The following is a 14,509-nucleotide window of genomic DNA, read 5'->3' on the forward strand; positions in this document are numbered from 1 at the left end:
GGCAGTGAAAATGAAAAATTAAATTTTTTTACACAAAAATGCAGTTCTGGCTCAAAATTTTTCATTTTCAGAAGGTATGAAGGAGACAAAGCACCCCAAAATCTGTGCCCCAATTTCTCCCGAGTACGGCAATGCCTCACATGTGACCAAAAAATACCAGTTGGGTGCATGGCAGGACTCAGAAGGGAAGGAGTGATTTTTGGATTTTGCAGCTCAGATTCTTTTGGAATTTTGGTGGGTGCTATGTTGCATTAGCAAGACCCCCCAAGCACCAATACAGTGGAACCCCCCCACAAGTGACCCCATTTTGCAAACTACACCCCTCAGGGAATTCATCTAGGGGTATAGTGTACATTTCAAACCCCCAGGGGTTTCACCAATTTTGATACAAGTGGGCAGTGAACATGAAAAATTAAATTTTTTACACAAAAATGCAGTTCTGGCTCAAAATTTTTCATTTTCAGAAGGTATGAAGGAGAAAAAGCACCCCAAAATCTGTGCCCCAATTTCTCCCGAGTACGGCAATGCCTCACATGTGACCAGAAAATACCAGTTGGGTGCATGGCAGGACTCAAAAGGGAAGGAGTGATTTTTGGATTTTGCAGCTCAGATTCTGGTGGAATTTTGGTGGGTGCTATGTCGCATTAGCAAGACCCCCCAAGCACCAATACAGTGGAACCCCCCCACAAGTGACCCCATTTTGCAAACTACACCCCTCAGGGAATTCATCTAGGGGTATAGTGTACATTTAAAACCCCCAGGGGTTTCACCAATTTTGATACAAGTGGGCAGTGAAAAAGAAAAATTACATTTTTTACACAAAAATGCAGTTCTGGCTCAAAATTTTTCATTTTCAGAAGGTATGAAGGAGAAAAAGCACCCCAAAATCTGTGCCCCAATTTCTCCCGAGTACGGCAATGCCTCACATGTGACCAAAAAATACCAGTTGGGTGCATGGCAGGACTCAGAACGGAAGGAGTGATTTTTGGATTTTGCAGCACAGATTCTGGTGGAATGAATGGTGGGTGCTATGTTGCACCAATACAGTGGAACCCCCCCACAAGTCACCCCATTTTGCAAACTACACCCCTCAGGGAATTCATCTAGGGGTATAGTGTACATTTCAAACCCCCAGGGGTTTCACCAATTTTGATACAAGTGGGCAGTGAAAATGAAAAATTACATTTTTTTACACAAAAATGCAGTTCTGGCTCAAAATTTTTCATTTTCAGAAGGAATGAAGGAGACAAAGCACCCCAAAATCTGTGCCCCAATTTCTCCCGAGTACGGCAATGCCTCATGTGTGACCAAAAAGTGGCAGGACTCAGAAGGGAAGGAGTGATATTTGGATTTTGCAGCACAAATTCTGGTGGAATGATGGTGGGTGCTATGTCGCATTAGCAAGACCCCCAAAGCACCAATACAGTGGAACCCCCCCACAAGTCACCCCATTTTGCAAACTACACCCCTCAGGGAATTCATCTAGGGGTATAGTGTACATTTCAAACCCCCAGGGGTTTCACCAATTTTGATACAAGTGGGCAGTGAAAATGAAAAATTACATTTTTTTACACAAAAATGCAGTTCTGGCTCAAAATTTTTCATTTTCAGAAGGAATGAAGGAGACAAAGCACCCCAAAATCTGTGCCCCAATTTCTCCCGAGTACGGCAATGCCTCACATGTGACCAAAAAATACCAGTTGGGTGCATGGCAGGACTCAGAAGGGAAGGAGTGATTTTTGGATTTTGCGGCTCAGATTCTGGTGGAATGAATGGTGGGTGCTATGTGGCATTAGCAAGACCCCCGAAGCACGGTGAAATTATGAACCTAATATTCCATAGATGTGTGGTATATTTTAAAACACTCCTTTATACATAGGCCGGGTTTGTCGGGGCAAGTGTCACACTGGAAAATAGTTTGCTTTCTTATTCCCTTTTTATAGCAAACTTTGCACCTTTTTTGTGTCCTGCCCTTTTTTCCAGTGGAGGGGATTTCATCAGGAAAATGCTGCCCTGGTACAATACGGGGGCCAGTACTAGAAGTACTGGGGCCCTCTGCCTGCTGGTTCCCAAATATTAGGCCCTTTATGACTTCCTCTTGAAAGTGCATAAATGTCCCCCTCTGGCCGGTAGAACGGAATAGCACGTAAGCGTTATACAGTGCCATCTGGATGATATACACGGCCACCTTCTTGTACCAGATTTTTGTTTTCCGCAGGGCACTGTACGGCTTCAGTACCTGATCTGAAAGATCCACTCCGCCCATGTACCTATTGTAATCCAGGATACAATTAGGTTTTGAGGTGTGGGTACTGGTACCTCGTACAGGGACGGAGGTGGTACTGTCTCCGTGAATTGTTGTCAGTATAAGGACATCCCTCTTGTCCTTATATTTGACCAACAACATATTTTCGTTGCATATTCCCCTGCTTTCACCCCTTCTCATTACTTGGGCAATGTGCGTTTTTGGGAGGCCTCTTTGGTTCTTGCGCACAGTACCGCAAGCTGCTGTACCTCTTGAACCAAGGGCCTTAAACAGGGGGATGCTAGTGTAAAAGTTATCCACATAGAGGTGATAACCTTTATCCAGGAAGGGGTGCACTAAATCCCAGACAATTTTCCCACTAACACCTACGAGGGAGGGGGGGCATTCTGGCGGTTCAATTCTAGAATCCTTCCCTTCATAAACCCTAAACCTGTGGGTGTACCCTGAGGTGCTTTCACACAGTTTATACATTTTTATGCCATACCTTGCCCTCTTACTGGGAAGGTACTGGCGGAATTTAACCCTTCCTTTAAAATGTATAAGGGACTCGTCGATACAAATAAATTTTTCAGGGATGTACACCTCTTCAAATTTGGCACTGAAATGATCAATGACCGGCCTGACTTTGAATAGCCGGTCAAAGGTGGGATCATCTCTGGGTGGGCACTGTGCATTATCGGTGTAATGTATAAATTTAAGAATTGTCTCAAATCGAGTCCGGGTCATGGCCATACGGTAAAATGGAGTACTGTACAGAACATCTGTACTCCAATATTGCCTAATTTCTGGCTTTTTTACTATGCCCATATGAAACACCAGACCCCAAAACGTCATCATCTCTACTGCATCTACAGGGGTCCACCTAGCAAATGATGACGTGGGGTTTTGAGCAATAAACTGCTGGGCATATAAATTAGTTTGGTCCACCATTAAATTTATAAAATCATCAGAGAAAAATAATTTGAAAAAGTCAATTTCTCTGAGACCTGTGGAATCAAATTGGATTCCTGGCATGCCCAAAAACTCAGGAACCTGGGGCTCAAAATTGTCTGGTGGTGGGGTCCATACTAGATCAATTATTGGGGGGGGAATCTCAGCTGATCTACGGGGGCGTCTTTGAGGGGGTCCCTCATCAGCAGAGGAGGAAGAGGAGCTTAAGGCAAATCCTTCAAATTCCCCGCTTGCATCACTGCCTGTGTCAGAGTCAGAAGCAAGCATGGCATATGCCTCCTCCACTGAATACATTCTCCTGGATGATTGGGAGGACATTTGGGAGGACATTTGGGAGGACATTTGGGATGCCATTTTTATTTTTGTGTTACCGGTAGTGAAATGTTTCAACACGTGTATAGTGTAGGGGGGGGCACAAACTTTATTTCAATCCGGGGGGTATGTAGTGTGTAGTGTGTATGTGGTGCAGAAAAAAAAAAAAATGCTTTATACCAATAAAAAAAAAAAAAATGAAGGGGTTAAAAAAAAAAAAAAATGAAGGGGTTAAAAAAAAAAAAAAAGGAAGGGGTTAAAAAAAAAAAAGGTCCTGCGCCAAAAATTGAGCACAGATGTTGGTCAGTAACGTCTGTCACTGAACAGCGCTCAAAGGCAACAGGAATTTGATCAAAAAAAAAAAAAAAATAGATCAACCCTGTGCCGAAAAAGATGATCAGTGATGTACGTCACTGATCAGCGCACAGCGGCCACAGGACACCCACAAAATCACAGTGTGTGTAAAAAAAAAAATTAAAAAAATACCCCACAGCACACACACAAAAAAAAAAGGTGATCAGTGATGCGACACTGATTACCAGTGAGGTGCAGCAGGTGCACAACCTTTGGTGCAACTGACAGGTATATATAAAAAAAAAAAAACCTCTGTACCCCCAAAAAAGTTGCTGATCACCTCAGATATAGTGATCAGCACAAAAGGCGGGGACAGCAGACACAAAATTTAGCACTCTCTATCACTATCTCTCTCTATCTCTCACTATCTAACACTATCTAACACTCTATGACACTGCAGCAGCAGCACTCACAGGTATATCTATATATAAAAAAAAACCTGCGCCCCCAAAAAGTTACTGATCAGTTAATTTATACTGATCAGCACAAAAGGAGGGGGCAGCAGTCAGTTATATAAAAAATATATAGCACAATCTGTCACTATCTCTCTCTATCTCTCTCTATCTCTCTCTCTCTATCTCTCTCTATCTCTCTATAACTATCACACTGCAGCAGCACAAAATATAGCACTCTGTCAGTAGGCCTCTCTCTCTATCTCTCTCTCTCTATCTCTCTCTCTCTATCTATAACTATATCACACTGCAGCAGCACAAAATATAGCACTCTCTGACACTATCTCTCTCTCTATCTCTCTCTATCTCTCTCTATCTCTCTCTATCTCTCTCTATCTCTCTCTCTCTATCTCTCTCTATCTCTCTCTATCTATCTCTATCTATCTCTCTATCTATCTAGCTAATACTAATACAGTGCAGCAGCACAATATCACAGTATGGCACAATTATTGCACAGGATCCAGGAAGCAATCAGCAGCGATCAGGTAAGTATTGCAGCAAGTATTTCTGGTCAGTATGGCGGCAGGGGGGTACGGTGACCGCACTGCACGCTTTCCAGACCGGAATGGCGTCTGCAGTGCAGTCACCGTTAGTTTAAATCTCCCTCCTTGGCTGTGATTGGTCCGTCGGTCCGACGGACCAATCACGGCCTTTGGGGGCGGGCGGGGTGAGGTGGGGTGACACCAGTGTCACCCTTACACCCCGCGGTGATTGGTGCTGTACTTTACAGCACCAATCACCTCTGATCCCGTGTCACCGGCGAACGTTATTCGCCGGTGACACAGGAAAACGCTGTGAATGGCTGTTCACACTGAACAGCCAATCACAGCGATCGCCGACGGGGGGGCGGCATCGCAGCCCCCCCGGGGCATGCACGGACATGTCTGCTGTCAGGGACAGCAGACATGTTGAAACTGTCACCGCGTCTATAGACGCGGTGACAGTTTAAATCCATGACGTACATTTACGCCATGTGTCGGGAAGTGCTTCCCGACCATGACGTAAATGTACGTCAAATGTCGGGAAGGGGTTAAGTCCCGGCGGTTCACTTTCCATATACATCCCAAACCTTGACAGGGGCCATTATAATATAATCAATGTTATGTGATTTTCATGTTATGCACATACACACTATGGGCCTTATTCTAGTTCACTCTTAGAGGCAAATTCCTTCTCAGATGGACAAAACCATGTGCACTGCAGGTGGGGCAGATGTAACAGGTGTAGGTAGAATTAGATTTGGGGGAGTTATTTTGTTTCTGTGTAGAGTAGATACTGGCTGCTTTATTTGTACACTGCAATACAGATCTCACTTTGAAGAAAAACCCCACCCAAATCTAATTATATCTGCACATGTTACATCTGCCCCCCCCCCCCCCTGCAGTGCACATGGTTTTGTCCATTTGAGAAGGAATTTGCCTCTAAGAGTGAATTAGAATAAGGCCCAATACGACACACACACGCACACACAGAGTAATACACACGTACATAGGCGCACACAGACCCTTTAAATCCAAGATAGTGGCCAATCTATAGCGGGGACTGCACCATTATATCATGAATTATCACGGTAGAATGTGAGATGTACTGATGTTTCTGTCACTTCTCCATGTAACACGTGGAAAATCTGAACCTAAAATATCCTGTAAAAGAACCAAAGTAAACAGAGGACATGGACTTTCTTTTTATTTGTCTTTCATCAAATTCTCTTAAAAGGATGAAACTTTTGGATCATTTTTATACAAAATTTTATTTAAGAAAAAGAAAAACAGCTCCAAACCTCTTAAATGTTTCCAGTGCTTCGCTTTTCAAGATCTGGTTACTTAAACCCTTATGAATATACTTTATGAAAGTTCGGTGGGAAACGCAGGCACATGAAAGTGCCAGGCATATTTTATTTTCTTGCACTGACCTCTCTCAACCTTACTGGTGATAACTTTTTCCATATGGCAGCCCATAAACCCGTGGAGAATAAAAGAAGTACCATTTTTTTTTTACAAGGGTAAGTAATCTCTTATATATTTAGCCAGATCTGTCACTCAACCCCTGTGGAGAACGTTCCTGTGTAGAACAGTTTCACTTTCATGTGTCTAACGTTCCACCCCCTTGACATCACCTCCCCCCGCCCAGCCAGGGCTACAGTACACGCCCACCATCCACCATTACTCCTGCACATCCCTACCCTCTGCCAGGACCCCGCACCCCCCCTCCCGCGATTCGCGGGACCCCCGCTTTCCACCCTCCCGCGAGTCGCGGGACCCCCGCGACCCCCCCTCACGTGATTCGCGGGCCCCCCGCGAACCCCCCCTCCCGCGATTCGCGGGACCCCAGCGACCCCCCTCCCGCGATTCGCGGGACCCCCGCGACCACCCCGGTATCCGGACTATTGTTAGACAGCACTTACATCGACAGCCATTACATCGACACCATTAGTTCGACAGCTCAATAGGTCAACATGGTTTTAGGTCAACATACCATTAGGTCGACATGTCATTATGTCGACAGCTCATTAGGTCGACAGCTCATTAGGTCGACATGTTTTTAGGTCGACACTGCCATTAGGTCGACAGTGTCTATGTCGACAGTCAAAAGGTCGACATGGGTTTTTTCACTGTTTATTGAGCCGACATGTGCCGACAGGCGGTATTTCATGCCCTACTATCCACTAGGGTGTGGTGGGAGAATAAAATATAGTGTGCCGAGCGCAGCGAGGCACCGTGCCCGAAGCATAGCGAGCGGCTGCGGTACACTTCAAACTGTGTCCATGTCGACTGTGTCGACATTTCGGCCAAAAAAACAGTGAAAAAACCCATGTCGACCTTTTGACTGTCGACATAGACTCTGTCGACCTAATGGCAGTGTCGACCTAAAAACATGTCGACCTAATGAGCTGTTGACCTAATGAGCTGTCGACATAATGACATGTCGACCTAATGGTATGTCGACCTAAAACCATGTCGACCTATTGAGCTGTCGAACTAATGGTGTCGATGTAATGGCTGTCGATGTAAGTGCTGTCTAATATCCGTCCCAGACCCGACCACCCCCTCCCGCGATTCGCTGGACCTCCGCGACCACCCCCTCCCGCGAAACCCCCGCGACCCTCCCGCAAATCGTGGGACCCCAGCGACCCCTCCCTCCCGCGAGCCCCCTCCCGCGATTCGCAGGACCCCTGCATCCTCCCCTCCCGCGATTCGCGGGACCCCTGCGACCCCCCCTCCCGGCATTAAAAGGGCCCCCCGCGACCCCCCCTCCCGCGATTCACGGCACCCCCCCCTACTGTGATTTGCGACCCCCCTCCCCCGATTCACGGAACCCCCCGTAGCGCCCCCCTCCCGCGATTTGCGGGCCCCCTCGGCACTTCTCGCGATTTGCGCCTGCCCCCTAATTCGCACATTCGGGGACCCCACCTCCCTTGATTCATGCCCCCCTCACGCAATTCACGGCACCCCCCACACCCCCCTTCCTGCGATTCGCAACCCCCCACGACCCCCCCTCCCACGATTCACGAAACCCCCCGTAGCGCCCCCCTCCCGCGATTTGCGGGCCCCCTCGGCACCTCTCGCGATTTGCAACCGCCCAGTAATTCACACATTCGGGGACCCCCCCTCCCGCGATTCATGCCCCCCTCACGCAATTCACGGCACCCCCCATACCCCCCTTCCTGCGATTCGGAACCCCCCACGACCCCCCCTCCCGCGATTCATGCCCCCTCCCGCGATTCACGGACCCCCGCACCACCCCCCTGCGCCCACCCTCCCTTGATTCACGCCCCCCTCATGCAATTCACGGCAACCCCCCACACCCCCCCTCCTGCGATTCGCAGCCCCCCCACGACCCCCCCCCCCTCCTGCGATTCATGACCCCTCCCGTGATTCACGGACCCCCGCACCCCCCCCCCCCTTGACTCACGGCACCCCACGCGCCCCTCCCGCAATTCACGGACCTCCACAACCCCCCCTCCCGCAATTCACTAACCCCGACAACCCCCCTCCCGCAATTTGCGGACCCCCCTTCCCACGATTCAAGCCCCCCCGCGCCCCCGCCCACGATTTGCGGACCCCCGCCCCCTCCCGCTAACCGCGGATCCCCACACACCACCCCCCCTCCCACAATTTGCAGACCCCCCAGACCCCCTTCCGGCAATTCCACCCCCCAGCGGACCACCGCGGCCCCCGCTCCCGCATTTCACGTACCCCCGTGACAATGGGGGATCCTGTACCACCACAAGCAGGTACCGCCCCTAGGTGGGAAATCCGGCCCTGGCTGCCGCACTGCAGGTTTCCCCACTGCCCTCTGCACCAGCGCCACAACTTTTATCAATGTCTTGCCCACATACCACTATTATACAGCCTCCTGCTCTCATGCACGCTCACTCCCTCCCAGTGGGAGGAGACGCTCACCCACTGCCGGGAGCTGCATACTGTCCCCCACCCTCCTCCAGTTCTAGGGATGCCCATCGACCATCAATGATTTTCAAATAATCGATGGTTTATGGCCGATGTTGAATACTTTTGCCATCAATGTGGGAGGACACTGCCCTGCCTCCTGTTCTCCTGCCCCGTAACTTCCGCCAGTGGAGACCCGCTCACCCTGTGTTGCCCACATTCCCCTATCATGCTTTACCGCCCAGCCTCCTGCTCTCATGCACCCTAACTCCCACCCAGTCGGAGGAGACACTGACTCCTGTATTTCTGTGCTGCCACGCTGGACCCTCACCCACTGGCAGAAGCTGCACAGTGTCCACCACCCTCTTTAGTCCCCCGTATGCCCACACACCCCTATCACTACCCAGCTTCCTGCTCTCCTGAACCGTAACTTCCACCACTGGGTAATCGCTGAGGCTGTGTTGCCCACATACCCCTATCATGCCTCATATCCCAGCCTCCTGCTCTCATGCACCCTAACTCCCACCCAGTAGGAGGAGACACTGACTCAGGGCCACCGTCCGGTACTCCTGTGCTGCCACGCTGGACCCTCACCCACTGCCAAAAGCTGCAATACAGGCATCTTTCATACAATTCTAACCATATTTCTCACAATACAAATGTTCACAAATTAAGGGGCGTAGCCCCTTACGCCGGTGTGAAGAGCGCCCGTAGGGCGCGATGAATCACCTAGTATTAAAATTATATTCAAGTTCCTATTCTACTGAAAATAATGAAATCAAAGAGATGTATATTACAATAGATGAAATGAATACTGAAGCTGGGTACACACTATACGATATCGTTAGCGAACGTTCTTGTTAATGATATCGTTACAGTACGAACGATATAGGGCATACACACCGAGCGATATAGTTTAGGATATCATTCAGTGACGTCACCCGGCTGAACATGCTGGTCGTTGATGATATGTCAGATTTGACTGCATGCTCAGACCACAGGGGGAGTCATTTACTCTAAATCACAGGTCTTCAACATGTGGCCCTCCAGATGTTGTGGAACTACATGTCCCAGCATGCCCTGAGGTTTTTTGGCATGCTCTTATAGGAAAAAATGTGGCAATGCATGTTGGAACATGTAGTTTCACAACATCTGGAGGGCCATAGGTTGAAGACCCATGCTCTAAATGAAAATGAAAGTACTATTGGTGGGGGATAGAGTTACGGTCATACATCTGCTGTAATCAGTGCTATTTTTCAGCAGGAACTCAGTTTCTGAACCTCTAATTACATATGACATCATCAGGAACAGGGTTCCGGAACCTGCTCTGGGACAAAGTTTTATTAAGTCACCTGTGAGAGACTTTGTTTCTAAATACAATGTATACATTTCTTTCTCTATCTATTTTTATTTAAAATCGATCCACCTCCAGACCCAGAGATCCTGGACCTATGTTTCCAGAAAAATAGTACTGTCTGTAACACATAGGCATATATTCAATGCCGTGGGCGAGCGGTGACTGCGAGCAGGACTTTTTGCTCGCAGTCACCGCTCACCCTGTCAGTATTCAACTGACCCCCCTCATTCGCAAATTCCCCCTCGCTCCGTTTTTTGAGCGAGGGGGAATTTGCGAATGTGCCTCCAAAAGCTGCGAGAGCCGAGGCTAATTACAGCGAGTTTGCTGCACTAGCCGCGGCTCTCGCAGTTTAGGGGAATCCTCGCAGTTCTGTGACTGCGAGGATTCCCCCGGAACGTTGCATAGTGCGAGCGGCCGGCGCGGGGGTTAAACTGCGAGGATCACTGGTTTTCTGTGATCCTCGCAGTTTAACCCCCTCGCCGGCCGCTCGCATCGGCATTGAATACTGCACATAGACTGTATTGTGCAATTTGTGTGTTTCCTTTGTACCCTCAAGGTGGGAACATTAACCCAAGGTTGGGTTAGTTCCAAACTGCAGAATGACAAAAGCCATCATACATAAATAACTTATTCATCTCGTGGTCTCTGCAATTTATTAAAAATCTATTTATTTTTATATCGAGGATACCTGGCTTGGCATAATCTCAATTTTCTTCCCTATTTCTGAATAAGCAATGCATTTGGGGTACACTCACTAGGTCGACCATATTTAGGTCAACATGCATTGGGTCGACCACTGAAGGTCAACAGGCCTTAAGTCGACACCTGAAATAGGTCGACATGGCTAAGGTTGACAGGGTCAGAAGTTCCGCACAAAGCAATAGGTCGACAATGGGAAGGTTGACATGAGTTTTTCACGTGTCATGCGGTAATCCATGTCCTACCATCCTCCACAGCGGGTGGGAGAACAAAATAGTGCCCAAAGCAGGGAGAGCATAGCGAGACATGCGAAGGGATGCGGTACACTTAGATGGTGGTGTCCATGTCGACATTCGGGACACAAAACAGGAAAAATTGTCAACCTTTTGACTGTCGATCTTCCCAGTGTCAACCTAATGCTTGTGGCGACCTTCCAAACTAGACATGTCGACCTTTTTCTGGTGTCAACCTAAGGCCTGTCGTACTTCAGTGGTTGACCCAATGCATGTCGACTCAATGGGGTATGGATCATTGGACAGACAGACTACAAGCATTAGGTCAACATGTATGAAGGTCGATGTGTGTTAGGTTGACAGGTTCATTAGGTCGACACAAGCATGGGGTTTTTCGCTTTTTTTTGTCCCGAATGTCGACACAGTCGACATGGGCACTAAAACAGTGCAATGTGTCCCCTAGCATAGCTCGCTATGCTCGGCACACTATTTTATTCTCCCACCATGCCCTAGTTGATGGTAGCGCATGAAATACCTCCTGTCGGCACAAAAAAGAAAAGTGAAAAAGCCCATGTCGACCTTTTGAATGTCGACCTTCAGTCATGGCGGCCTAGTGACTGTATCCCCCTGAAAATCAACTGTCCATAGAAATACATAGGTAAAGCTCAGCCAATCACACAATTAATACTTAAATGCTGGTCACCTGTGATTGTCTGAGCAGGTTCTGAGGAGTCGCTTGGTAATTCTTTTATATCATACACTAACTATATGCTGATAGTTATAATAGCAGCAGCTAATGGACAACAATGCTTACAATATACAAGGCCAATGTCGACATGGACACGTATATGTGTAACGCGTCCCCTCGCATGGCTTACTGCGCCCGACACTATTGTATTCTCACTCTATGCACACTTGGACAGTAAAGTATGAACCAAGTCGGTTTACACCAAAAAAAGTGAAAAACGTGACCTTGTGGGTGTCGACTATGTCCATTGCGACCTTCTGTCAATGCTGAACTATGGTATGTAGACCATTTCCAGGTGTTATCCTGCTCACTGTTGACCATTAGTGGTCGACCTCGGGACCTGGTGACTGTCAACCTAGACATTGCCGACCCAGGGACCGCATACCCACACAAAAGAGAGTGATACATTATGGACTGAAAGAATCATTTTATCAATTCACCACAGACACTCAGGGGTTTATTGACTAAGATGGGGGTTCTACTGAACATGGGATGTTGCCATGGGCAACCCATCAGATTCTATTTTTATTTTATAAATAAATAAGAAGTAGACTCCCCGCCGACACCGATATTGGTGGTGGTGGTGGGGGGGCATCAGCATGGCCATCATTAATGAGGAACATGCAGGATGAGGTATACACAGTAGCCCTGTCTGAGTGATATTGGTCACGACATCGCCTAGTGTGTATGGGGTTTTAGAGTGAAAGGCTGTTAAACAACAAATTTTAAGACCTAGTTGTGATTATATATATTTTTTCCAACCCCAGAAAACACCAAGGTAGGGATTCAAATCCTTACACCAGTCACTGACTACCCCAGGCCAATATACTCACGTGCATTTTGGGGGGATATAAAAAAAAAAAATGCTTAATTTGGTTTATTATTTTATGTTGTTCATATATGCATGGATAATAAAACTAATACTATGCAAATAATGTCGACACCAAGGTTATGTAATGCTATTACCCATGGAAAAGATGCCCCCACACAAAACATATGCATACACTATGTGTCTTATATAAGTGCATTAATCATACTTGGTGACACATGATGTTGCACACTGGGTTCTCCTGTCCATGTACTCTATGGCACATTATACAGCCACGTCCTGCTGTTCTATGTTCTCATCCCTCTCGCCTCCAACAACAAACACTGCTGTCATAAGCACACAGTGAACTTCCATTGGAAGAAGCACCCGTTGCGTGCACATGAAGGCATTCCTCCGTCACACACATTTCCCTCCTTTAGCATGCACATCATTCCATTGGCAACCAGTCACCCTCATGGATAGATCCACCAGATCTCCTGCACCCATCAGAGACACCGGCGCCTTCCCTGACTACACAAGTCATAGACATAATGCACTCTTTTCCAGTTACACTTTGGCAATGCATTATAATCATATGCAGGCACAATGACGCCTAAGCTCACACATCCATGCAGTTTTATAGGACACCCTGTGCTCCTATACTGCAGACACAGAATGAACCCACCATACCGTGGCACAGTTGAAACTCCTGCTCAGGCCTCTCAGCACCTCCTGAAAAGTCCTCCTAGGCTTCATGGTTAATGTTAGGCACCCCTCAGCTGCAGCTCCCCAGGCTGCACGCTGAAGGAGATGTGTGTGAAGCCAGTGCGGGGGGCTGTGCAGGGAGTGGTGGCTGATCAGGGCGGACAGAGGATGTGATGTTGGGGGGGGGGGGGGGAGGACATGATGGGGAGAACTAGCCTTTCCTGAAAGACAAAGCTCACATTTCCTCCCCACCTAATGTTAAGCATGGAACTTAACCTCTGCACTTCTAGCTCAATGCAGTAAACCTAGTAGGGTTAATAGAACTATGTAGAGGACCGGTCTACAGGGATATGACGACATGGTTTTGAATCTCACAAAACATTGTTAAGTAGTAATCATAACAGCAACATTTGCTAAATACATTGATATTTATAGTCGTTTGGCCCCTAAATATGGGGGTCATTCAGACCTGACCGCAGCCCTGTGATTTTGCAAGGCGGCTTATTATCGATCTCCTGTGCCTGCAAAAGGATTGTAGTGTGCATGCTATTCAGTGATCAAAATCCAGCAGCTTTTCTGATTGCAAGTCGTTCGCAAGGTGATTGACAGGAAGCTGGAGTTTGTGGGTGGTAACCGCATGTTTTTTGGGAGTATCAGGGAAACCACAGGCGTGTCCAGGTGTATTTAGAGCAGGGCTGGGGGTGACATCAGCTGGTTTCTATAACACAAAGTAAGTTCTGGGTTACGCACAGACTGGCAAAATCATTCGATGTGAGTCTCCGCAGCTATTTGCCGATCGGTGTGATTTCCGCAATCCATTCGCAGCCTGGGACAGGGACAGGGCGGGTCTCCACTGTGGCAGGGAGGCGGCTACCTGATCGCAGGGCTCTGCAATTTCTTAGAGCAGCGATTAGGTCAGGTTCAGTATAATTTCCTGACATTCAAAATGCCGTATATTCATTATGCCGACATGGTTATCCAGGTCTGCTTTTTGACCGTGTCAGATGGGGATGCAGAAATAGGTCATCCTCTTAGTGAACATGTTCTGCTCAGGGTGAGATGTACGAAGCTTGAAAAGGGATACAATGGTTGGTGGTTTTTCACTCTCCAATTATATCTTACATGTCATTTAATAAGCACAGTCTGTAACATGGAAGTTTAGAGCGGATTGGCTGGTGGTTTATTACTCTCCATTTTATCACTTTTAAAGCTTAGTATATCTGGCCCTCAGTCCGG

At 47.7% G+C, this 14,509-nt stretch overlaps 1 protein-coding gene across 4 annotated transcripts in view; it reads right to left on the minus strand.

Annotated features, from left to right (window-relative positions):
- The window catches only part of TNS2 (tensin 2), a 135,633-nt gene that overhangs the window by 69,258 nt on the left and 51,866 nt on the right, over positions 1–14,509 (minus strand). Inside the window, exon 1 of one of the 4 annotated variants that reach the window (XM_083169626.1) lies at positions 13,259–13,394. The exons of the other annotated variants lie outside the window; for them this stretch is intronic. Coding sequence (XP_083025752.1) covers positions 13,259–13,324 — 66 coding nt within the window. The 5' untranslated portion in view covers positions 13,325–13,394. Of the gene's footprint in view, positions 1–13,258; positions 13,395–14,509 lie in introns of those variants that run through there. 4 annotated transcript variants of the gene reach the window in all.

Source organism: Crinia signifera, chromosome 2 (genome assembly GCF_055691185.1).
Source record: "Crinia signifera chromosome 2, ASM5569118v1, whole genome shotgun sequence".
NCBI classification, from domain to species: Eukaryota; Metazoa; Chordata; class Amphibia; order Anura; family Myobatrachidae; genus Crinia; species Crinia signifera.